Source organism: Chrysemys picta, chromosome 18 (assembly GCF_011386835.1).
Source record: "Chrysemys picta bellii isolate R12L10 chromosome 18, ASM1138683v2, whole genome shotgun sequence".
NCBI classification, from domain to species: Eukaryota; Metazoa; Chordata; order Testudines; family Emydidae; genus Chrysemys; species Chrysemys picta.
In genome coordinates, this window is record NC_088808.1 from 25,326,208 (window position 1) to 25,351,669 (window position 25,462).

Consider the following 25,462-nt stretch of genomic DNA (forward strand, 5'->3'; position numbering starts at 1 on the left):
ACCTTGCTTTGCTAGGTCACTGCTGGTGGATAAAGTCAACATTAAGTTAAGCCAAACAGTAAGCTCAAAATCACAAATGATTTGCGCCAGAAAAAGCTTTAAGCGTTGAATCTAACAGCAAAATCTGCACCCTCCATTTAATTCCAGATGTCTCTTGTTTAACCTTTCTTTCTCGCTTATTAACCAACTACGTGTTTCCCCAAACAGGGCACTGTTTGTGTGAGGTTGCCTCTTCCATTTCAGGAAGCAATTGAACTCAATTAAGCAGGGCCAGGTAAACTGCTTCATAATTTTTCAGTTTGATGGTGAACGTAACTTGTCACCAGGAACAAATAGGCTGAGATTTTAGAGAATGTGAACCCTCCAAAAGAGAGAGGGGATCAAGCCAGAGTATTGTCCACTTCCAGCGTTGTGTCATTGCTGTTTTCCTAAGGCAGTGTTTTAGTATGTGCATGCGCTGTACAGCAGGATGGTAAGCAGTCAGATATTCAGAGGCAGCTTCCCTTTGAGAGGAATATTTGTCTTAAAGATGGAGCTGGTGGAACCATGTTCCTTTGGGATTCCCTTTTTGTGTTATCAGCTAACAGGTTCCTGTACTGAAGGCAAAGTGAATCAATGTGGCACAGCAAAATTTCTGAACCTGTCATAGCCAACGCAGAAACACAGCTGACTACTCCTTTTGTCTTTGATTTGCAGTATGTCATAAAAATGGAAGGAGTGTCACATGCAGATTATAGGTGACTTTACAACAAAACACAGTGGTTTATTACTCAAGTATTTTTATGGGAAGTTAGGAATTCTCATGTTTATTTCCATAATAAGGAAGACTCTATTTATAAGCTAACAAATCTTCAGGACCAATTTATTCAGGTTTAAGGTGTGAACATTGTATCCAGATTGTGAATAATTCCTTGCCCTGACACATAGCAGGGTTTAGAGCCAGGCGATCTGGTTGTGGAATATCTCAGAGTATCCCATGCGTCATCTCCCCCATGGAAATGTGTATCAGTGACAAGCCAGCTCAAATCCTAGAGCCTTGCTGTTCTGTACCATCTCAGTCACCTGCTCCTCTGGGGCACTTGTATACAGATAGCATATAAGATAATAGGTTAATACGTTTATTTTCCCTTTCTTACTGAGAAATGGCAGAGTGAGGGTATAGAGTAGTTTCCCTCTTTGAGGGCATACATGGGATATGCCTGGTGCACAGAGATGAACTTTACTCTGGGTGAAAGGCAGAACAGCATCTAATTGTGTATCACAAAGACCACTTAAGAAAGGACAGCTTGGTCCATGCAAAGCCTGACTAGTGCCAGGTGCTGCTGCTCCACCCAATGTGGGCCTGAACTGTTAGCATCTGTTGCTAAGATCAGCAGCAACAATGTTTTAGTTGGTAGGTTTTGTCCATCTTGCTAGAGTGGCAGATTAAGAAGGTGTTAGATTTCAACGTCAAGGTTTGAAGCCCAGCACCATGTGCAAGTTCTTGGATGTGGGAGAGCCCTCCAGACATGGAAACACTGTTCCAAAGAGTCATGGATTAAAAAGCCTTTTCAGCGTGCCTCTTCCTGCCCCCCCCTCCCCCCCGGGCCAGGTTATGTGAGGGGGCGTGAGTGTCACACTCATTTTGTGCTGCAATGAAAGGGAGCCATCCATCCCAACACCCCTTTCTCCCATCACAGGCCGCATGTGTTTCAGAGTAATGAAAAGTTTAATTATGCAGCCCATATTCCTTGATGAAGCATCTTGTCTGCATACAAAGAGATGTGCATATAAATATTGTGAATTTCTGTGTAGCTTTATTTCCCTTGCAAGCAATAGCTCCATTACAGCAAGCCTGCTGGATTTCCAACCGCAGTAAGAGCATTTTCCCTGGAGCTGCATGCCACACAGAAATATTCCCAAAGAATTCCAGGAATGATTATTCATTTTATATAGTAGAATATGCCAACTGTACCAGCCATTCCCCAGGCTGTGAGAACAACCTTCTCCTTTACATGAACAAATCAAGCTTTCCGCTCTTTGGGGGAAATGTTGTAGTTGCGGGAGCACCTAGAGACTCCCATGCTGGGCATTGTGGAGACAGTCCCTGCCACAAGGAGTTTACACTCTAAATAGAGAAGGCAAACCAAAGGGTGGGAGGGTCGCCTGGCAAAGAGAAGAGAAGCAACTTGTCCAAGGTCAGCGGCAAAGCCAGGAGTGGATCCAAATCTTCTGACACCCAGGAGAGTGTCCCAGTCACTAGAGCACAGTTCACTTCTTGGGGAGGCGGGGGGGCATTTATACATCCAGAAAAGACTCTGCTGTTCCCGCCTTCAGCTCCAGGAAGGGATTTTGTGCTTGTTTGTCATGCACTGCGTGTGCCCCTGCATAGCGAGACCTGTGTCATAATGCATTGGTAACAAATCCCCAGAACAAGTTAAACTATCTTCTGTACAGGTGAGAGTGACACATACGGCCAGTGAAGAGGGCTCTCAGCCCCATTCATGCCCAGAATTCCACAGACTGTCAAGAGCAATTTATCAGACAGCTCAATATTGCCTTAAACCTCCATGCTGTAACATAGTTAACAATAAAGCATGACCATTGGCCTCCCAGCTCTTTTCAGCGCAAGCATTCGATAGAATGCACCACTCAGTTTTAACTTGGCATTTAGCTAAAAGTCTAGTGAGAGTCTAATTAGCAAAGTGAACATCTAATATTAATCATTCTCTTCAAATTGACAAGGAAGGCAGTTCATTTAACCACTTAATTGCTACAGGTTTTCATAGGCTGCTCTTTGCAAACATTTTAATGAAGAAGTTGTAAATCTACAAGAGTTTAAAATCTTAATTTTATACAGAAATATTTTTCCTTGTTCTCCTGTTTGTAGTCAATTCTCCAGAGTGTAGTCACATGAAATGTTCTTTAAATGAACATATTTGCTAACTGGCATGATTTCAGTTTTTAAAACATTGGTTCCAGCAATTAGGCATTTTTTTCTGTTCCCAAATGACTAGAGAAATTCGTCTTGATTATAATTGCTCTTAGCCACGCATATCTAATTTGTGTCTTTTTAAGTGTTAATTAGTAAACAGTTTGAGCTGACATCTTTATGTGTTTGTGTGTTGAAAAATGAGGCTTATTGCTTATTTAGCTTGGGGCTGATAGTGCTGGCTGTGACATCACGACATTGAGGTAAAATTAATGAAGACATGTTTGCCAATTAAAAAGCTTTCGTGGAGAAGACGACTTCTTGACACATCCTCCCTTGCACAGATTCCATTTGAACGTGGGAGCTGTGTGCCATAGATCGCTTTCTTTATAAGGTGAATAAGGCAGGAGTTCCTTATGTTTTTGGCATCTAAATACCCATTTCCCAGTTGCCTAGACAGCAAATTTCCTTAGCCCTGTATCGCATGCATTCACTTTTCTTTTTTTCAACTGCCTTTTGTAAAGGTTAACTTTAAAGAATAGCAGATTTTGTCACAAAGTAATTTGTGGTCTTGTAGCACCATCTAGTGATGTAACATTGTATTGCGGCTAGAAAATAACTTGGCTTGCCACTTCTCTGATCAGTAGTAAATATTTATCATATGGTGGCACCCAAAAATTCCTGTTGGAACTGCAGCTGCCTTGTGCTGGATACTATACAAGCGTAGAAAAGAGACCATCGCTACCTGAAGCCTACATGATTGTTCTTTCTTTATCTGCTACCCAGAAGAAGAGCCCCTGCCTAGAAGAGCTTACAGTCCAGATGAAAATAGCTCACTGTACAGAATCAGCCTCTAGATGTGATGGTGGCAAAAATGTGTTTTCATTTGTGTGGCCTTAGGGATCAGGGAAACAGGGTGATCTAGTGGGCAGAGCACTGGACTGGGAGTCCAGGGACCTGGGTTCTAGTTCTGGCTTTGTTCCTGGCCTGCTGAATGGCCTTGGGTCAGTCATGTCCCCTTTCTGTGCCCAGTTTTCTGTATGTCAAATGGGGATAATGACACTGCCCTCATATGTTCAGTGCTACGAGATCCCTTGATGGAAGCGCCTTTGTCAGAGGTAAGCAGCGTGATGTTATCAGCAGAGTTCTCCCTTAACTGGCCTCTCGGACACTCAGCCAGGGCGTGTGACGTGTCAGGAGAAGCGGCCAGGGCCTGGACATTGGGTTTCTAGCAAATAGAATAATACTGGCCTGTCCACAATGTCCCAGGGCGAATCCAGCCTCTCCCCTGGCAAGCACACAGATTAGTGAATCTGTCCCGGCCCTGTTTGGGGGGACCCAGGAAATGTGGGGCCGGGTCTGCCTTCCATGAAAAGTCATGGGAGAGCTTCCAGAGGACTGGAAAAGGGCTAATATAGTGCCCATCTGTAAAAAGGGGAATAAGGACAATGCGGGGAATTACAGACCAGTCAGCTTCAGTACCTGGAAAGATAATGGAGCAAATAGTTAAGTAATCAGTTTGCAAACACGTAGAAGATAATAAGGCGATAAGTAACAGTCAGCATGGATTGTCAAGAACAAATCATGTCAAACCAACCTGATAGCTTTCTTTGACAGGGTAACAAGCCTTGTGGGTGGGGGGAAGCGGTAGATGCAGTATATCTTGACTTTAGTAAGGCTTCTGATACTGTCCTGTATGACCTTCTCATAAATAAACTAGGGAAATGCAACCTAGCTGGAGCCACAATTAGGTGGGTGTATAACTGGTTGGAAAACCATTCCCAGAGAGTAGTTATCAGTGGTTCACAGTCATACTGGAAGGGCATAACGAGTGGTGTCCCACAGGGATCAGTTCTGGGTCCGGTTCTGTTCAATATCGTCGTCAATGATTTAGATAATGGCACAGAGAGTACACTTATAAAATTTGTGGATGATACCAAGCTGAGAGAGGTTGCAAGTGCTTTGGAGGATAGGATTAAAATTCAAAATGATCTGGACAAACTGGAGAAATGGTTTGAAGTACATAGGATGAAATTCAATAAGGACAAATGCAAAGTACTCCATTTAGGAAGGATCAATCAGTTGCACACATACAAAATGGGAAATGACTGCCTAGGAAGGAGTACTGCGGAAAGGGATCTGGGGGTCAAAGTGGATCACAAGCTAAATATGAGTCAACAGTGTAACGCTGTTGCAAAAAAAGCAAACATCATTCTGGGATCTATCAGCAGGAGTGTCGTAAGCAAGACACAAGAAGTAATTCTTCTGCTCTACTCCACGCTGATTAGGCCTCAACTGGAGTAGTGTGTCCAGTTCTGGGCATCACATTTCAGGAAGGACATGGACAAATTGGAGAAAGTCCAGAAAAGAGCAACAAAAATGATTAAAGGTCTAGAAAACATGTCTTATGAGGGAAGATTGAAAAAATTGGGTTTGTTTAGTCTGGAGAAGAGAAGACTGAGAGGGGACATAACAGTTTTTAAGTACAGAAAAGGTTGTTACAAGGAGGAGAGAGAAAAATTGTTGTTCTTAACCTGTGAGGATAGGACAAGAAGCAATGGGCTTAAATTGCAGCGAGGGAGGTTTAGGTTGGACATTAGGAAAAACTTCCTAACTGTCAGGGTGGTTAAGCACTGGAATAAATTCCCTAGGGAGATTGTGGAATCTCCGGCATTGGAGATTTTTAAGCACAGGTTGGACAAACACCTGTCAGGGATGGTCTAGAAAACACTTAATCCTGCCATGAGTGCAGGGGACTGGACTAGACGACCTCTCGAGGTCCCTCCCAGTCCTATGATTCTGTTCTGCCTTCAGAGGTGGGTTTAGCGTGGGGATGGCTGTTTGCGCTCAGACCCCTCCAGCACTGGTCCTCGGCCAGTGGAGCCGCGGGGTGCTCCCGAGCTCTGCTGCATGCTCTCAGGTTTGAACAGAAATCACTGATGGGGGGGTCCCTGCCCAGCGTGTGGGCCCATACATCCCAGGCTCCAGCCCGCTGGGCCCCTGGGCTTGGCCTAACCCTAGAGCCCAGCGAGGAGCTTCAGAGCTCCTGTGCACAGGCATTCTCCTGCCATGTCGGTCCTCGGCTGGCCCGGCTCCCTGTGCCTGGAGGAGCTGGCCCAGCTGAGCTCGTTGGCAGGGCCGGTGATGGCATCGTTGCCAAGGGGATGTTAACGAGGCCCATACTGGTGCACAGGAGACCTCTCTAGCTTGGGCAGGGCACGGACAAGCAGGGGAGGAGATTTGAGTATCCCTTGCCTTCTGGGCCATGACCAGTGTCCTTTTAGCACCAGGCCCTGTGCATTTGCTGGTAGCTCTGGGTAGAAGGAGCCATAGGCCCACCTGCTCCGGCCCTTGCCCCAGGCTAGGAACACCTGCCTCTCCAACAAGGACAGCGAGAAATGAGTCTGGGTACCTATGGATCCTCCCTGCCCCTTCACCCCCTTAGCGGTCCCCCACCCAGCGGCTTGGAGCGGCGGGTACTCGTGGCCTGTTGCCCCAGTTCTGAGCCCTCCTCGTCAGTGGGGTCTCTGCCGAGCGGAGCAGGCTGCACATCTGCCTTTATGACCCGTGAGTGAGGGTCAAGAGGAAGGGGCGTGGAGTCGTCCCGGGGAATTGATGCAGAGGGGTCAGTAGAGCTGGGCCAGTCCCCCAGCGCTGTGCATGCCCAGCTGTACGAACCCGGGAACCCCCCACCAACACAGCGATAAGCAGCATGGCTGAGCTCTGAGACCGTGGAACAGACAAACCGAGCCCTCCTTCACACAGAGCCCAGTCAGGAAGAACCAGCGAGCACGGTCGAGAGCGAAACCTGTGCGTAGGTGCTTTTCCGAATGGAGCCGTCCTGCCGCCTCCACGTTCACAAACGACCCATTGGGTGTGTAAATGCGAGTGGCTCCAGTGCACAGACACCACAACGATGTAGGGCCGTAGTTAGAACTGGGCAGCTATCTCCACACAACTTCCAAGCAGAGCTGCTTCCACACACATTTCAATTTGCTTCATATGAGTTTGATCCTTTGGTGCTGGCTTCCTCCAGATGTCCCAGTGAAGGAGTCGATTGGCTCGAGTGCCTGTGGAAACAGCCCTACACTGACTGGTTGGGTTTTCTCATGATAGGACCTGCATGCCCAGGACCTAGCTGTGCTCGGCGCTGTACAGACGCATAGTAAGAGATGGTCCCTGTGGGGGGGTTCAGACTGGAAAGCTGGCTTTTAGATGGATGCTAATCCCATTGGGGGACAGTAGCCCAGTGTGAGCTCTGTCCTGTCATGGGGAGGAGCCACGCACACGTGAGATACAGACTAAGAACTAGCTGCAGACAGTGCCTGTCAAATGCCTGGGCTGAGGGGAAATTCCCCTGTGAGCATAAACTGACTGTCTGTGTGTGACAAAGAGGGCCTAAATCATTCGGCTCGCCCCACGTGCTGTGAGTTGCTGGCTGAGTGCTGCTGGCAGCCGGACACCTGGGAGAAGTGGTGTTTGGGGGTATGAAGGTTTAGGGCCTTTCCCAAGTTTAGCCCCTCTGTTGGACCATGCTGTGAGACTCTTGCCCTCAGATACGCATCCTGCCTGTCAGGAGGCACGTGCACAGGGCTGGTTCATTCTCCTGAAGGGCTGTGCCCATCACATTTTCCAGACCCCATCACCACGGCAGCATGTCCCACATTGGTTCCACGTCTGCGTTTGCCAGAGGGAGGGCCGGCGAGGTCAGCAGTCCATAGACGCAGGTCATTCTCTTCCCGGGGGGGCGGGGGGGTGCCGCCGAGGCAGCCCTCCCAGAGTCACTCAGAGGGGCTGTCTCAGGGAACGGGGAGCCCCGTTCATGCAGGCTCCCTGCTGTTGTTGTGAGCTGGGGGCGTGAAAGGCACGATCCAACCGGAACTGTAGCCCAGAACCAGGTGTGAGGAACCCAGCTGCAGTTTGGTGGTTTCAGTGACCATTATCCCTGTGGTGCTTTCCACCAGTGTCACAGCAGGGAGAAGGCTTTAATGAGTGGGGAAAACCCGCTTTAATTGCCAGACCCCATTCGCCCGTGTCAGTACCCTCCGCTCTGCTCCAAGGCTGTTACTAGCCATTGTGAATGGCTTTCGCTGCGTGCTGCGCGTGTGACAGTCACACTTACTAGTCAGGGCCGAGGTTATTTTACTGAGCAGTGATAGTGACTGGTCAGTTTAAATGATTCAGTATTTCCTCCTTCAGTATGTTTCTTGGCTGCAGTAGAGGGACTGCTTAAGCTGTGTAACTAGGTGTCCGGGACAAAGGGGGCGTTTGCTCTGGACTAGAAGGGCTGGAATGGCTTCTTCAGCATCTGCTTGTTTGGTTACTTTGGAGAAGAGGGTATGAACGACCCTAGTGACCAGAGCTAGGGCCAGGGGAAGGGGAGTCAGGATTCCTAGGTTCTAGTCCTTACTGCCACTAGGGTAAGTCACTTAATTGCTGTGTGCTGCATTTTTCCCATGTGTCCAACTGGCGTGATCATTCTTATGCCACTTAACTAATTGTAATTACCTGGAGATCCTGGGCTGAAAGATGCCACAGAAGAGCAAAATATTTCAGTATTGATGAGAGAGCATGTGCTCAGTTGATTGGTCTTGGAAGTGTATGAGCCACGATTTGCCACAAGATGGCAGTGTTACCATGCACTTACAGCTCTTCTCAGTGAAAACCTCTAAGCACTAATGGTCAGGCACAGGGCATTTCCTGGGGATTAATGCTGGCTGGGAGGAGCTGATGGCCAGAGGTTCATTGGGGGATCCCAGCCAGCCATAAATCCTCAGGAAAAGCCCTGGGCTGTGGCTGTTATTGCTGTTGGAAGATGGATTTCTGGCAGGGAAGCGCTGTGTCCTTTAGTCTGTGCACGCAGGGCATCTCTGGAGACAAATGCCCTGGTTATGAGCCAGCCGGCCAGGCCGAATCCTGCTGAAAGTCACGCTGGGTGTCAGAGCGAATCACTGCCCAGAAAAGGCCTCGGGAGCTGACGTTAGAAAGCGGCTTTTTGCGGGGTAGCCTGAGTTCTGCCGCGCCCAGCCCCGGTCGGTCCTGTTCTCAGGGAAATCAAAGGCAAAGCTCTCCAGGGCCCCCCTGCACAGAGGTGCTCTGGCTTCATGTGAGGTTTGATTTTCCACATGGACACTCTTTTGTTCCAGCTTAAACCCGGTTTATTTTTGTTTATTTTAAATCGATTAGGAACCAGTTTAAGCTGAACTGAAATAAGCCCCACTCGGGGTGAAATAAGAGGGTCTATTCACGGGGTAGCACCATCTAACTAAACCAGTTTAATTAAACTGGTGCAAGGTTGTGTACCCACTCCCTGAGAGGAGAAATATTCCTCCCGCTGCTTTACATGATAGATAATATGTTCCAATTTATCTCAGCACAAGGAGCTACTTAATCTGGAGGAAGGAATTCCCTGCATTCCCACTGCCAGTGTTCCTGCTGGTTCCACTGGCCACACCAGCATCACTCTGGGAGTTTGGCTATGGACCAGCGCTTGGAAATGCTAAAGAGCATTTGTTCCCACTAACTGAGAATTGCTTTTCCATTTATTCCTTAGCACAGGTCTGGATTATAATTTTACACTTTGAACAAGAATGAGTTGTTGGAGGAAAAGCGAAAGACTCAGCAGGGCTTGGGACACACCCCTCTTTCTCTCAATGAATGTTGTGCAGCATATTGAGCTGGCAGCAGAGAGCAATGCTACAGACTGAAAGGGCCGGTGTGTAGTGGAAGAGGCAGCAAGTGTGATCCTGGACTAGCCTTCTGCTTCGCCTCCTCTGGCCAGTGCACTGGGCAGCACTGGTGGGAGCAGGGCTGCGGGCAGGCTGGGGAGAGCTCTGTGCAAGAACGCAGAGGGGCTTGGGGGTGTGCCTGGAGCCGAGAGGCACATCGCTCACCCAGGTACAATGCGTCGCTCTGTGTAAACGGCTCTGGGTGCCGCACCAGGGAGCAGGGCATGTCCCATTTTACCCTGCACCGGGTGGCAAGAAGGGTGGGTCTGAGACGAGAGCTCACGTGCTGCTCTTCGCGGCTAGTGCTAGTGACGCAGCGTTAGCCCGCTCCCTCGCAGCGTTGTCACTCCTGTGTTGGTCTCTCTCTCTCTTTGTTTTGCTCTCTAGTATGACTACAGCTTCAGGACAGAGCAAAGTGCTGCTGCCCGGCTGCCCCCCAGCCCCACTAGATGTCAGCAGATGCCACAGTCCTGAGGAGCGAGGGAAGGCCGGCTCCCTGGAGATGCGCACAGATACTACTGATGGGAGGCGAGCCCTGATGAGCAGTGTTACTGGAACCCTTCTCGGCAGACAGGACGCTTTTCTAACGACTTGCCTTCCTTCCTGCGCTTTCCCCGATCATTCTGTACATGTTGTTTCTGAGATTTGGACTCTGTTAACCCTTTCTGCCAGGCGCCCTCACCCCTTAGCCCTGCTGGGGCAGTTTCTGGTCAGGAGTCCCTTAGTTAAAGCTTGACCGATGACTTCCTCAGTTCTCCCTGCTTTATGGCACCTGCTGCAGCGTGCTCACTGCAATACAGATCTGGAGTGAAATGCTGCAAGCCAGGGGCCCCAGCTCGCGGGACTCTGGAGAGATTCCCAGCAATGAGCCCTGCTAGGATAGAGCGTTTGGGGAAATGAGGCTAAAGATACAGCCAGTTAGTCCACAACTCACAAAATGCACCAGCTTAAACTGGGAACTGAGGTGCAGCAGGATAAACTGCCCCAGCTGCCCCTCTCAGTACAGCAGCGTTCTCTGGTTTGTGCAGGGTCAGCGGTCCAGGCCTTTCAAGTCCTTTGATTTAAGCTAACCCTGAGTAATGGTAAACCCTTCCTCTGCTTCTCCAAGTCCAGACTGCCCAACAGCTCACTTGTGGCCAGGATACACCTGATTCCTTAATGGTTTTTGTTACTTTCAGTTCACGTAGCCAGGGTCGCTCGCTCGCTCAGATCCACTTAGGGCTCTCTCCCAAGTCGCTGGCAAAGTGGAGTAGCTCGAAGAGCACAGGGATCTCAGTGGCACCTCTCCCTGGCCCAAAGAGGCTGCGTGTCCATTGCCTGGAAGTAGAGGATTGTGGCAAATGTTGCGTAGCTCTCTCTGGCCTATGGAGAGCAAGCCAGCCAGACCTCAGCAATGCCATCCTAACTTCTCCCAGCCACCCGAAAGCTTTGCCATGGCACCTGCCCATAAAGTGGGCATTGGAACCTGCCAGTTTCTTTGGCAGTTTTCAAACTTTTGCCCCTGCTGGCTGCTAAAAGGAAAGAGATTTGTGCGCCCTGTCCCTGCACACTGCTGCACTCGGGGAGGGAAATGCTAAAGCCTGACCATGTCGGACAAGGCTGAGAGAGTTCCACTGGGCAAGTGTTTGATGCATTAAACCCTGACCTCAGCATGCTTACAAGTGGTGTCCCTGGCTCACTCCTGAGTCAAATGCATGTCTTGGTGAAGTCTGTTGCTGTAATAAGTTCTTTAGAAGCATTCATCTGAGCTCTGTGCTGCTTTTCAAGTCTGCTGTGGAACAAAACTACGTTACAGCAGCGAAATGGCATTTTTTAAAAGTAAGTGTTGAAGTGTGCAACTTTTTGTATTGTAAAAGACAGGTTGTCTAACCCTATTAAAATGCAATTGCCACAGTAACAAATACTGGTATTGTAGCTCTGGGTTTGGGTTATTCGGACCCGCTTTGCACTGCTTTTGACTTTCCTGAATTCTCTAGTCTAACAGAATGTTGACTAATAGTAGGTTTTGTACTGTTGGTTTGTGTATTTCGTATTTGTACATATGTAAAATATTTCTTGTCCAATGATCCATTTCTGGTTTCAAAGCACTGTACCATGTTTCTGGGGGGAAATAAGTGCAAAACACCATAGCATTCTGGGTAGAACCTGATTCCAGTTCTCTGCTTTGACTCTCCAGACCAGTCTCTCTTTTACTAACTGCCTCTTAGAGACCAGCTCTGTTGTTGGAAGAATGGGCGTATATGGTTATAAAAGGGTCAGGTCTGAGCACAAGATTTAAGGCCTGTAATATTTGGCATCAGCTGGTGTAGGCCTGGGTGACTCCCAGAAGGTGCTCCTTTCCTTTAAGGTTCCAAAGTGGCTTTTAGTTCTTATTTTCTGCTGCAGGAAAGCAAAGCCAGCCTTTACTGCCAAGCTTTACAGAGGCTAGATTGATGGTGCTGACATCAACCAATGAACATATCACGGAAGCTAGCGCAGTCAGCCTGGTCATTCTGCTCAGGTTCACTTGAAGTTCAAATTCACTCCACACTGCAGTCGTTTGTCCATCCCATCCATCTCTTGTGTTTCCTACCTTTCAGCTGTCTGTAACTTGTCCTGTAGTTCATTGTCGATCAATTTGTCGCTCCCTCCTTGGCTGAGGGCAGCTTTGTGGATGTATCGGGGTAGGTGTGTTAATCTGTATCCACAAAAACAAGGAGTCCGGTGGCATCTTAAAGACTAACAGATTTATTTGGGCATAAGCTTTTGTGGGTAAAAAACTTCACTTCTTCAGATGCAATGCAGTGGGTTTTTTACCCACAAAAGCTTATGCCCAAATAAATCTGTTAGTCTTTAAGATGCCACCGGACTCCTCGTTGTTTTTGTGGATGTAGTAACAGGCAGGTCAAGGTTTTCTGCAACGTCGGTCCTAGCGTAAGGATGATAGTTAGTGTCACAGAGCTGCCCCTCCCCACACACTGAAGCTGGAGAATTGGGAGCTTCCGATTTAACAGCAGAATAGCTAGTGCATGGTCCAGAGTTCTGCCAGATGAAGGTGGAGTGTCTCCTGTGGGAGCTGTCGTCCCAATGGACAGCTTCTCCTCATTCCAGGGGAGGCCAGACCCAGCTGCTCCATTGTAGACACATTTCAGTGGGCAGCATAGGCTGCTGAGAACAGGCCAATGGCCCTGTTGGTTGGACACCCCTGCTCTAAATCAGAGCTAAGCCAATATCTGTGGTTATCAAACACCGATTGATACTTGGGGCCACAGAGCGTTTTCTTGGCACCCTTAGGAATTTCTGTCAGGGGCTGCAGCATTCGGTTCAGCAGACTGAGCTGTGGAAACCACCCCGCTTTGGTGACTGAAATGTCGGGACTGCTTTTTAAAGCCCATCTGGAGCTTTGCCAGCCTATTTGTGGGAGTAGCTTAGAGTGCATCAGTAGCTCTCAGGAACTAGAGTCAATGCTATAAACTGCTTAGCAACAGTGACAGTGCATTTCTCCTCAGCGCCTTCTGAGAGACGAGACACACACAACACATGCCGAACTCTGGATCGCTCCAGGTGTTGACAGGGGGTCCAACTGGGACAAGGATTTGTTCAATGGAGGCTGCCTCCTCCCCTCCCTCTCCCAGCCCTGGCAGAGCTGTTTCAAAGCTGTTTCTCTGCAAAGAAAGGCTGAAAATAAACATTTGACCTTCACATTTGTGCTTGTGCAGTTTGCCAGTGACACGTCAGAGATTTTCCGTGCCACAGGCTTGGCCGGCACAGCTGCAGACCTGCACAAGAGTGTAGGGCAAATGGAGTTTGTTGGGTCAGGTCCATGGACGGTTGGTCAGAACCTCTCGTGCACTCTCAGACCTGCTCGAATGGCTGTGAGTATTTTCTTAGACAAGAGGGCTCGGAGTGCAATGCAGGAAGGAGTATAAGCAGATTGACAATGGTGCAAATGATTTCCTTCGGAACTCATTAGCTATGGGGCGCTTCCCCCTTCTGTCTCTGCAGGCATCACATCAGTCTTTCAATAGGCAGGTTTTAATTACTGAACAGTAATTTTCTTATTCAAAATAACTCCATGCAGGGCTGGCCCTGGTTCCTAGTGATTACTGCTCTCCACTGGCAAGTGGATTTCCGATTACGTGTCTTACTCCCCACACAAGGTGTGAGTTCTCCAGCGTTGTCCTGGGCAGTCCCAGAGGAGGGAGTGTGTCCACTGCTCTGCACTGAGCCCTGAGATTGAGATAGGAGTGGCTGCAGGGGGGTCATGACCAGGCCTCCTGGACAGAAGGTGTGGTGGTGAGTGGATGTAAAACAGAAGGGCTGGTTCCTCCTACCAGTAATGAGTGTGTCTTGGTCAGCCCACGTCTATCCCCAGAGCAAGCTAAGCAGTGTGCAGCTTCCACTTGGAAGAAGAAGAAATTACTTTGCCAAGTAATCATGAAATCTCCTGACACTGCTGAGGAGACAGTGCTGGGAAAGTGGGAGTTTGCTTGCAGTCAGATGAATTATTAACAATGATGCACTGCCCTGGGATTTCCCAGGGTGATGTTCCCCTAGCAAAGGGCAGAACTGCAGTAATGTATGTGGCTAGCTCCTGGGCCAGCCAGGTAACTAGATTGTGAAATCCCATGTAGTAGTAATAGAGAGGGAAGGATTTATTCCCAGAGTGACGTAGCCTGTGAACATTGTGATAAATGCCAGTGTGGTTAATTAGCTGATACATTCCCTCATCACATAGCCATATTCATGTGGGATGAGACTGCTCCTAACCCTCCTTCCATTGCTGCGTCCCTTGCCAGGAGTTCGCTCTGAGTAGGTGCTTTGCAGGGACAGTCCATTGTGACCCCGCTGTGCTAGTTAGAAATCAGTATTCTGTGGTGCTGAGTTTATTTGGGTTTTTCACCAGTCTTCTAATTTCTCAAAACCAAAACTGTCAAAGACAGAAGAGGCTGAGCTGGTCTCAGTAGACTCGGGCACAGCACTTCACAGTTTGTAGGCTTGTTGGCGGAGCCTCGGAGATCCCATGATCCGTCCCCACCCCTGTATCTCCAAAGGGGTGTGTAGCCTGAGAGAGGTAGGATTGGGTGTGGCTGGCAAAAGCCATTTCTCAGCCACTCTCCCCCAAGCAACCTTTGTCTTCCTCTGCCCTTCCTCCCCTCTGCCCCACGCTCCCCTCACCTTTCCTTTCTTCCTAGGCCTCACCTGGCTGCACCTTCACGCTCCACTTTTTGTGAATTAAATTTCTGTACAAATTGCTTAAGGAACTGGATGTTCTGCTGATCCCGTGCTGTGGCCTGGTTTGTCCATCCCAGATCTCTGCTCGCCTCGGTGCTGGGGCATGCTTCTCACCAGCATTCGGCGGCAAGGTCCTGACTGGCGGGCTCAGCTTGGGCCGGGGTAGCCATCTTGCTGGAAAGTGACATCATGGATGGGAGCTGGAGACAGAGATGGCTTAGAGCTGAGCTCCAAGCTGCTCTACTGTGGGGTTAAACCACCTGAAGAACAACAGTGAGGTTTGGTATTTAAAATGGTTTTTTTTATAACTTCAAAGCCATTGTTGAATCTAATAGAACTGGATTTGTGGCCCCTTTCCCTGAGCTCCCAAGAGCTGAGCGCAAACAGCTCCATAAGATGGCTGCCTCCTGCACTAGGCTTTACCCCTTTAAACAAAATGGGCAACTGCCTTGGAGTGATAGGAGCTTTGCTGGTGGAGTCTCAGCCCATGGAGCTGAGCAGAATAACTCCAGCTTTCCACGGGAGGAGACAGGCCTTGTCCCTGACACTGACTCCTCCAGGATTTATGGTCCCCATTGTGAGTTTCACATCATGCATATAGGGAAGAATCAACCCTGTGCTGAGGGTCAGCAGTAGGCCGACATGTCCTCCAAATAGCTTACGTGGGACATAAGTGGTGCCTAAGTCTTCTCAGGATCCTCTGCATAGGGCTGACTTCCTCCCATCGCAGAGGGTGTGTTCGTATCATTGCATTAACTATTACCTCAGCCTTTGAGCCTTGAAGAACCACTTTAAGGTAAAGCTCTCTCTGTGGCAATGAAGAGAGAGGATAACAGGACACACTTCAACACTGGTAATTCTGAGCCATAAAAGTCGGACACGGTTGTCAATAGGGGAAGTGCGGCGCTGCTCGATTTCGTCTGTTCATTTGGTACAGGGAAACCAAACTGGTTGAATCTTTCTGGGTTGTTTGTTGTGAAACGAATTCCTAACAGCAACAGTTTTAACTGTTGTGTCATAGAAATGGAAAAGAAAAACCTTTTTATGCAGTTGTGAAATGTTTTTAAGATGCTGCATTTTTGTTGGGCTATTGGAAGTGAATTTACTATGTATTAACCTGATGAATGTTCTGACTTTTTATATTTATTTTAGATCACCCTCCTGTATTTTACAAAGGGAAGTTTCATTGTGTGATAACGTCGTCTGTATTCTTAATATAATTTGCTAAATAAAAATTTGTTTTAACTGGTTCACTCTCCCTGATTTTTTTTTTCTAAAATATGAAGTTTAAGAAACTTAACACACCCTTAGGAACAGAGGTGTGCGTGGCACGACTCTGGCCTGGAAGAACCAGCCTGATGAGTGAGAAGGTGTCATCAAGCTCCATGAAGATCCGGTGGTCGTCAGCCTGCTGCGGAGGTAGGGCACAGAACCATCTGTGATGGTGCTGGTTTCGGTGATGAGGACATCTTAGGCCATCTGAACTGAACTTAGCTCCTCTTTCCAACTCCAAAAAGCTGTCGGATAATAAAGACTTTAGGTCACAAATGATTTGTGTGCATTGGGCCAGTGCCCTAAAAGTGAGAGGCTCCTAGTGCTGCAGCTGCTGGCAGTTGGCCTCTTCTAACTATCAAGGTGGACGGGTTGTGCCAAACCACTTCTCCGCCTCCACCCCATCGGTCTCATCGCTCTTCACATCAGAGTCCAGATCTGAATGCTCTGAAAATAGTTGAGAGAAACCAAGGAGAGCAGTGAGGTGAATTTACACTTATGCTGAACTGAACCACTGTGTAAATTCCTTGGCACTGCTCCATGGAGTTACCTTTATCGTTTCTGGATGAGATTACAAGTTGGGTTGATAAAGGCAGTAGTGTTGATATAAAATACTTCCGTAAGGCATTGACACCACACAACATTTTGGTAAACCAGAACTATACCAAATCAACATGGCACATTATCAGTAGGGCCCTACCAAATTCATGGCCATGAAAAACACGTCACAGACCATGAAATCTGGTCTTTTGTGTGCTTTTACCCTATCCTATACAGATTTCACGGGGGAGACCAGCGTTTCTCAAACTCGGGGTCCTGACTCAAAAGGTGCTGCAGGGGGTTGCAAAGGTTATTGTAGGGAGATCGCAGTATTGCCACCCTTCTGTGCTCCTGCCTTCAGAGCTGGGCGACCGGAGAGTGGTGGCTGCTGGCTGAGGGCCCAGCTCTGAAGGCAGCAGCACAGAAGTAAGGGTGGCAATACTGCGATCTCCCTACCATAACCCTGCAAACCCCCTACACACACACACACACACACACACACACACACTTTGGGTCAGGACCCCTACAGTTACAACACTGGGAAATTTCAGGCTTAAATATCTGAAATCATGACATTTACGATTTTGAAAAGCCTATGACCATGACATAGTCCAAAATGGACCATGAATTTGGTAGAGCCCTAATTATAAATGAGGCTTATAGATCTCAAAATATAATTGTAATTGGGAAATCCTTATCAAGCAGGTATTTCTAGTGGGGTTCAGCAGGGATCAGTCCCTGGCCTTATGCTAGTTAATATTTTTATTCATAACCTGGAAGAAAACATAAAATCATTTCCAAAAAGTTTGCAGATGTTGTGGCATTATCTGATTAAAATATGACCATATCGATCATCATTGCAACCACTGTTATATATTTGCATCAAATCTTGTACAAAGGTTGTCAAGTGAGGTGTCTATGGAAAGGCCATGATTCGCTGGTTATGATTATGCTATCTGTATGCATGTATCATTTTTGTATTTGAAGTTATAAGTTTTGGCTCTATACCTGGATTTCAAATGTTTGCTCCTGGGGTAACACTCACAAGGTAACCAGCCAGAACATCTTGGAGGGACTATTCAAATTGAGTGGCCCATCAAAAGAACATTTAACTGACAATGGACCATGGGAGACACCCATCTACACTTAACGGAATTTCCTGCTGTGATTAGGCGAAATGCATGGACGTGTGACTTGACCATTGACTCCAAACTCTATCTTGTTGCTGTAAGTTTCCACAGTGAGAACCATGGGATTCCCTCCACATGGCTAAAGCTATAAAAGGCCTGAAAACACTCCATTTTGCCTCTTTTCTGCTCTAGCCTCTGGACTATGAACTTATATTAATGGAAGCACTCTAAGCAAGGAATCTGAGGACCTTTCAATGATTTGGAAGCCAGAGACTTGGCTTAAGACAGCAATTTATTCCATCACTGCTACAAGCCTGAACCAAGAACTTTGCAATTATTGTATGTATTTGATTCCGTTTACCAATTGTAACTCTCACCTTTCTTTCTTTTTATGAATAAACCTTTGGATTTTAGATATTAAAGGATTGGCATCAGCGTGACTTTTGGGTAAGATCTAAGTTGTATATTGACCTGGGTGTATGGCTGGTCCTTTGGGATCAGAAGAACCTTTTTATTTGATGAAATTGGTTTTAATAACCACTCATCTCTAAATCCAGTGGTTTTGGTGGTAATATAAGAACTGGAATGCCTAAGGAAACTGCTTTTATGACTTCTTGTTAGCCACTGTGGTGAAACAGAAGTTAACTTTTGTTTCTGGTTTGGTATCTCTTATGGAAGAATATCCATCAGTTTTGGGGTATGTTTGCTCTATTTCTCAGCAGTTTGTCCTGAATTTGGCATCCTCCGTTGTGGCCCACAAAGGCACAGTAACAGATGTCCCAAAGTTTGGGGGAGTGGTAAATGATGAGGACAGGCTACTGACACTGAGTGATCTGGTTCGTTTGGCTGGCTGGGTACAATCAAACATCATGCATTTCAGGGAGGTCAAATGTAAGGTCATACATCTGGGAACAAAGAGTGTAGGGCCATACAGACGGGTTGGGGAACTCTATCCTGGGGAGCAGTGATTCTGCCAGTCTCCTAAGCTCATTGTTTTGGAATATGTCACTCCTTGGATGGGAGACCTCGCGGGGAAATCCAGAAATCTCTGCTGGAGGCTTGTAAGAGATGTTGTTCTCCCTGATTCACAGCTGAACAGATGCCCAGGCATTCTCTTAAGGGAAACTGTGCTGTTAAAGGTGCTTTCTTCTGAGTGAGGCATGCAGTCGAGATCCTGACCACTTGGTTACGAAAGATCTGAATGTATCTAAATTCCAGCCCTGGTTCATACATTCGGCCTGCCTAAATTCACTGTGAGTTGTATTCTCAGAGCAATCGCCCACTTAAGAGCAGAGTGCAAAATGTAGTTATTACTGAGCAGACAGCTGGATACTTTAGCGAATCTACAGCTATCTTCAGAAGCTGTGTGCGCTGTCCGGCCTGGGAACCACCTGTGTAACCAGCCCATCAAGGGATAGAGCAACACCAAGTTCTGAAGCAACCTATCACATGACAAATCCTTGGCCCACTCAGGCCAAAAGCAGCAAAGTTCATTCAATCACACACTAAATGCTTCTACTCAAGGAACATCTTGGTGCTAAAGGTGTTTTCTTAACAATGGCAGACTTTCTCTATCTCGTCCATTTCCTCCTGCTGCTAAGTATTTCAGACTCTTATGAACTGAAGAAAACAATAAATACAATATTTCCAGCAGCTAATAAATACTTTGTGTGTGCCCACATCAGCAAAACTAGCAGAAACGCCTCTATTTAAGGTTGCCTGGCACTTTCATTATAAAACCCTCTTTCCAGTTGCCTGTAATTTTGCCAAATTTTAATCTTTCAGGCTGCAATTTTCCATGCTGGGAGTCTGCCGTAAGCTGGATGTTTTTGAAAAGTTTCATCTAAAATGATTCAGCCGTTTCTAAGAACCAGAGTAGGGGAGATGGATTGTTTTGCTAATGTTAAAGTCTTACAACCATTTTGCTTATCTCCAGGCTGTGAAACGGGAATTTGAAATTTGATGGTGGGTGTCATCCTGGTGGTGGAGAAGTGCCTTTTTCTGTCCCTGTGAGTTACAAGCTTCTGACAATTGTCATTTGCATATGCTCATTAGAGGCCTGTTAGAAGCGGGCAGCAAATTCTCTGAACATTCCATTTTTTTAAAACCTTAGAAATTGCACCCCAAAAAGCTGTTAAAGTTGAAAAATCAAACACTCAAAAGCTGGGAAAAGTCAGAATTTAGGGATTCTGTGGAAAAACAGTGAATCACATGAATCATCTACATGTTTCCTGAAACTGGGCATGTGCCAGTTGTATTTAGCTGTAACTGTGTTGGGTGAATACTTCCAGTCCAAAGTCTCTTCGTTAGTTACAAAGTTTAGCAACCTCAAAGTCCTTGTAATTAGAAACTCTATTATAAAGCATACCCAAAAGGGGGCCAAATTAAGGTTGCACAGGCAACCATAAATCTGGCTTTCCAAACATTTCAGGGCTTGGCTATGCAATCAAAACAATCTTATAACGTAGGGTCTCTGTCAGAGAGAGAGAGAGAGAGAGAGAGAGAGATGCATCCCTCAATCCTGTACTGAAACCCTTTGCTGTATCAAGAGCTCCAGGATTAGCACTAATGCAGTTCACAGTGACGTGTCCCATTGGGGAAGCACCGGCCTCACCGTGCCAAAGATTTCTATTGGCCGAAGTGGCACGATGCATCCTGCTCAGTATGGAGCGTGTTCAATAGGACTAGTGAGCACTCTGTGCATCGTGGGGTGGGCTCGCTTGTCACCATTCCAGAAAGCTCAATCAACAAGAATTCGCCAAGTCCAAACTTTCAACCTTCCTCCAGTTCCCTGGTCACGGCTTCCTCCCAGTGACTTGGCAGCACTGCGGCTTTTCTTCACCCAAATGGCCACCCACAGAGCCACTCTCCGTTCCAGCGTTTCCTGTTTGAAACTGGACAGACACCATGAATCCAGGCTGCATGTGGCTCCAGGTTGGTCCCTGCCAGAACTTGAGAGCTCTCTCCAGGCCCAGAGCCGCTCTAATCAGCTCCGAGTTCCAAAGCCTTTTTACAAATGTTGTAAACTGGAATTCTGCAGAGTTTTATAATTAACTCTGAACTACAGCCCCGGTCTGAGTTCTGGGGCAGTGCCCAGCTCTTACAGTTCACTGCTTCCCCTGCACAGAGCTGGGCTGCACTTCGCTTGTTGACTACCCCGTGAAAACTCTTTTAGTTGCACCAGAGGGATATTGCTGGGGCTGGCACTGAGCAGAGAGAGGCGGGACTGAGTAGCAGAAAACATTTCCTAAGGTGAGATCTGTTCGACGGTTGGCTCCTAAAGGGAGTGGGAAGAAGCCCCATTGCTGAGCCAGGGTTGAACAAAGCCTTGAAAGAAATCCCTGGTTGGAACAGCCCTGCCTTGCCTGGGGAGGGAGAGAGGGGTGCGATCACGGCTCTTTTATCTCAAACTGGGATTATCAGATTTCATCCTGTTTTTTCCCTAGGAAGCCTAATGGAATACGCTGCTCCTCAGGTGGTCTGCCTGGCAAGTGTCACCGCACTGCTTGACGTGTCCCCCATGGCTGGAGAAGGAACTTCAGGTCCCAACTGGCCTCCCTCTGGAAGGCGACTGTGGGGGTCCCACGATGTTTGGACTGAACAGAGTGCCGAAGCTGGGAACGATGCGGGGATGTGGCCGGCACATCACAGCCAGGCGCCACTGGAGCCTGTCCCCAAAGGGGTCCCAGCGCCCCTGGTGTGAGAGTACCAGGGCACAGGCAGTAGCTAGGGTAATACCTGCCCAGAACGTGGTGCTTAAGCCTGGTCCCTGGCACTGAGGAGCTGGAAGTTCTGCAGAGACGAAGTGCCCAGAGGGAGGGAGAGCCCCATGTCACTCCAGCGACTCCTGCAGCAGATGTGCAAGGAGGAGGGTGGAGGTTTGCCATGAGGCGGAGTCCGAAGCAAAGTGTTTGGTGCCGCAATGGACTCAGGGCCTCCAGGGGAATTTCTCGTCCCTGCCCAGAGGGTCTCTCCCAGGTGCTTCCGGTGCTAGCAGTTCGGCAGCACGAATTGCAGGTGGTATCTACATCTCCCGGAGCTGGGCGTGGCCCAGTTGTGTATGGTGGAGGGCTTTACGCGCAGGGCACTGCCTGGGCATTGTCTCGTTGTGAACTACAAGGACTACCAGCCATACGCTGGCCTGGGACCAGATCTCCCTCACTAGCGGCATACCGCTCTCCACAGTGTCCTTTCACCCAGCGCTGGGACAGCACAGAGGCATTGTCTGGAGTTGGGACCGGTGTTTTGGGTGGATAATGAACGTCCTCAGGGCTCTCAGAACAAGTGGAACCTTCCCCGTGTCACCGTGCGGGTGGGGAGCTCCAGAACCCAGCCTAGTTAATGTGCCAGGGCTGTTTCGGTGGGCGCAGGGTGACCTGCCGGTGTCAAGCTATGGCCGCCCGTTTCCATCCGGGCTCGACACTGAAGTAAATGTTTACAGCTTGCACTGGCACTGCAGAGTAAGTGAACAGCCAGGAGGCCGACAGCAGAGATTAACTGAGAGTGCATCACAGGCTTAATCCCGCTCCTGTCAACAGCTACAGCCCACCTGAGGGGTATCAGTTCTATTGGCCATAATAGGAACATGTCTATGTATGGGCAGCGGCAAAACTCCAACCTCGGGGGACTGGAGAGACAGGCTGCCCCAGAATTCAAGACATGCCAAATGAAGAGGTTTGCCTTTCGTGCTGGAGATTTACTTCTAAATTGTACCCAACCTGACACAGTAAATTGTGACCTTTGGCTTCTTCTTTCACCCCACTCCCTCTTGCTAACTCAAATATTTAGAGTCATCTTTGAATTCAATCAGGTGAATACCTGACTCTCTGAGATTCTCTGCAGGCATGTGTTTTATAACCTCCCTTTTCAAATCAGCACCATTTCCCCCACCAAAAAATAAGAAACTTCATCTTAGAATTGCTGTGGGCACCTCCCTGGCCCCTGCTGACTGGGCAGGCCCGTGGGAGGAGGTGGGTGCGAGGATATAAAGCAGAATTATCCCATCCCACACTTCCATGATTGAGTTCTTCTCCTACTGTCCATATGATGCATTTAACCCCGAGGAAGAGTGCTGTGCTCAGGTAATAACTGCAAACATCAAAGCACCTCTGGGTAATTAGCTCTTGCTACTATAAGTGGCCAGGCTGTCTTGCCCTTCAAAGTGTGAGGTTCTGCATTTCTGGGCAATAGAAGTACAATGTTCTTACCAGAACGACAGTGTCAGAGAATCACACAGTAATGTCTCCAAAGGCCAGGGGGCAAGTCGCTTTCAAAGTCTTATTTGTATTTGTGTTTGCACACACGCATGTACAGAATGCAAGACCCTAGACCAGGGGTGGCCAACCTGAGCCTGCGAAGGAGCCAGAATTTACCCACGTACATTGCCAAAGAGCCCCAGGAATACGTCAGCAGCCCCCCCATCCGCTCCCCCCTCCACTCCCAGCGCCTCCCGCCCCTTCCAGCCCTGCCAATCAGCACCTCCCCCTCCCTCCCCGCACTTCCTGATCAGCTGTTTCGCGGCGTGCAGGAGGCTCGGGGGGAGGAGGGGGAAGGAGTGAGGGCACTCCAGGCTCAGGGGAGGGGGCGGGAAGGGGTGGAGTGGGGGCAGGGCCTGTGGCAGAGCCAGGGGCTGAGCAGTGAGCACCCCCGGCACATTGGAAAGTTGACATCTGTCGCTCCAGCTCTGGAGTCGGTGCCTATAGAACGAGCCGCATATGAACTTCTGAAGAGTCGCATGTGGCTCTGGAGCCACAGGTTGGCCACCCCTGCCCTAGACTTTACCGAAATCCCTGTTCTCCTGGCTTCTCCTAGTCTCCCTCTGCTCTTTTCATTTCCCAACAGAGCTCATCAAAAATGTTGCCATTTTTGTTGAAACGTCCACAAAAGGGAAGTATTTTTCAACCCAAAACTGTCTGTCTTTCCCAAGTAACTGATTCCCAATACTGCCCCTGAAACAGTTTCAGCCCCGAGGCTCTGTTCCGAAATTACTGTTGTCATTGGGTTCATCGCTGGGGGGCAGGGAGCTACAGTGGGAATAACACCCCACGGTTAGGAACTGCACATCTGTTCTGTGGGAGCAGGAGAAACCCTCTAGGCTTTTAACTGCCTCAGTGGATCACCTTGGAAGGATGGTGCCACCTTCGTCCTTTGCTTGGCAGAGTGAGGTGGTAGAAAAGCTTTGACTGGGCGTGTTCCGATATGAGATCACACACTGCCCATAGTGATGGGGTTTGGGGAATTAAGGTACTTTCCTGTCTGCTGCAAAACATAACCTGCTGGAGCTGATCAAACCAAGTGCAAGGGCTGCAGAGCCCTGCCTGGCACGCTGCTCCCTGCCAGCAGCAAACAGGCAGAATTCTGAATGAAATTGTCTTTTGTTCTAAAAACCTAAGCCACTTTGCTCCATAAATCTCTGCTCATTGAATCATCTTCTCCCCTTCAGCTGAAGTGCTATTCTCTGTTTGATGTCTCAATTACTCCTCCTCAATTCCTTCCTTCTTAGACAAACTACAGACTTTAAACCTCCACCCTGAGGGACTTATTGGAGCAGAATACAGAGCTCAGTTGCTTGGGTCAGAGACATGATTTCCCCCTGAACTATCAGGGAAGATTTCAGTCTGAGGCTGCTTAAGGGGGTTGGACAGGAGGGAAATGGCTGGCTGAACTCAGTTCACATTCCACTCCTGATGGATCTGAAACTTGGCAATCCTCATACTAGCTGCCAGGAAAAAAACAACCCAGGCACGCATACAAAATACCACAACTTGCTATGCACTTAACGGCACAAAGCTGAAATGCTCTGAGTTTCTATAATCAATAGATATAATAAATTGAGGATTGCATTCAAATGAACTAGTTATCTTCCACATTGCCACCAGTATTTACAAATACTGGTTTGCGTTTTCCTTGCACAGATCTGTACCTGGTGCACGTGTAGCAAAGGGAGACTTGTCTCTGGTGCTGCGGTTTGTTTTCTAAGGAAATGGAATAAATGAATTTGAACATTGAAGGCCGACTTCTGCTCTGTTTGATACTCAAACCACTGAGAGCTGCAATTTGTCTTCAAAAATGTCACTGCTTCCCAAATTTTAACCCCAAAACAGTCTTTGTTTTGTAAAAAACAAGGAACTACATGCATGAGAGTTAGAGAGAAAGCCAGCCAAAGGACTCTGGAGGCCTGGACACACACTTTGGGTATTTGATTGGTTGGTTTTGTTTTTCACTATGGTTTGTTTTTCCTACAGTATTAAAAATTAACTTGCATTGGGAATTTTTTCAGATATTTGCCTTTTTAGCACATATCTCTGAAATGATTGATAAGCCACCTAACTGATTGTCATGGCCCTGGAGAGGGAAACATCTTTTGCAGTTTAATATAAAACCCGCTCACTTCTCAGTTAATAAGTGTTGAAAGAAGCATAAATAGAAACAACACAGGATTTCCATGACTAACAAGATGACCACATCAGTGAATGTTGTTTGGGGTTACAAATGACTCAGCTTTTGCCTCCCTAGGGTAAGATGTTTTATTCCATTGCAAGCGAGGCTGCCAACACGACTTTGAAGGTCTGACAAACTCAATATAACTTGTGTTCAAAACTCGGAAATGTTTGAATGCACAGTCAAAAAAAATAAAATAAAAAAACTTTTAAACTCTACTCCATGTG

At 47.9% G+C, this 25,462-nt stretch overlaps 1 protein-coding gene across 11 annotated transcripts in view; it reads left to right on the forward strand.

The window, feature by feature from the left end:
- MVB12B (multivesicular body subunit 12B) overlaps positions 1-16,102 on the forward strand; it is a 104,345-nt gene extending 88,243 nt beyond the window's left edge. For 10 of the 11 annotated variants that reach the window (XM_065572224.1, XM_024109007.3, XM_008172306.4 and 7 more), the window contains one exon: positions 10,027-16,102. In XM_065572224.1, coding sequence (XP_065428296.1) covers positions 10,027-10,113 — 87 coding nt within the window. In that variant the 3' untranslated portion in view covers positions 10,114-16,102. The remainder of the gene's footprint in view (positions 1-10,026) is intronic. The other variant, XR_006175427.2, reaches the window with a different exon arrangement.
- The last annotated feature ends 9,360 nt before the right edge of the window (positions 16,103-25,462 follow it).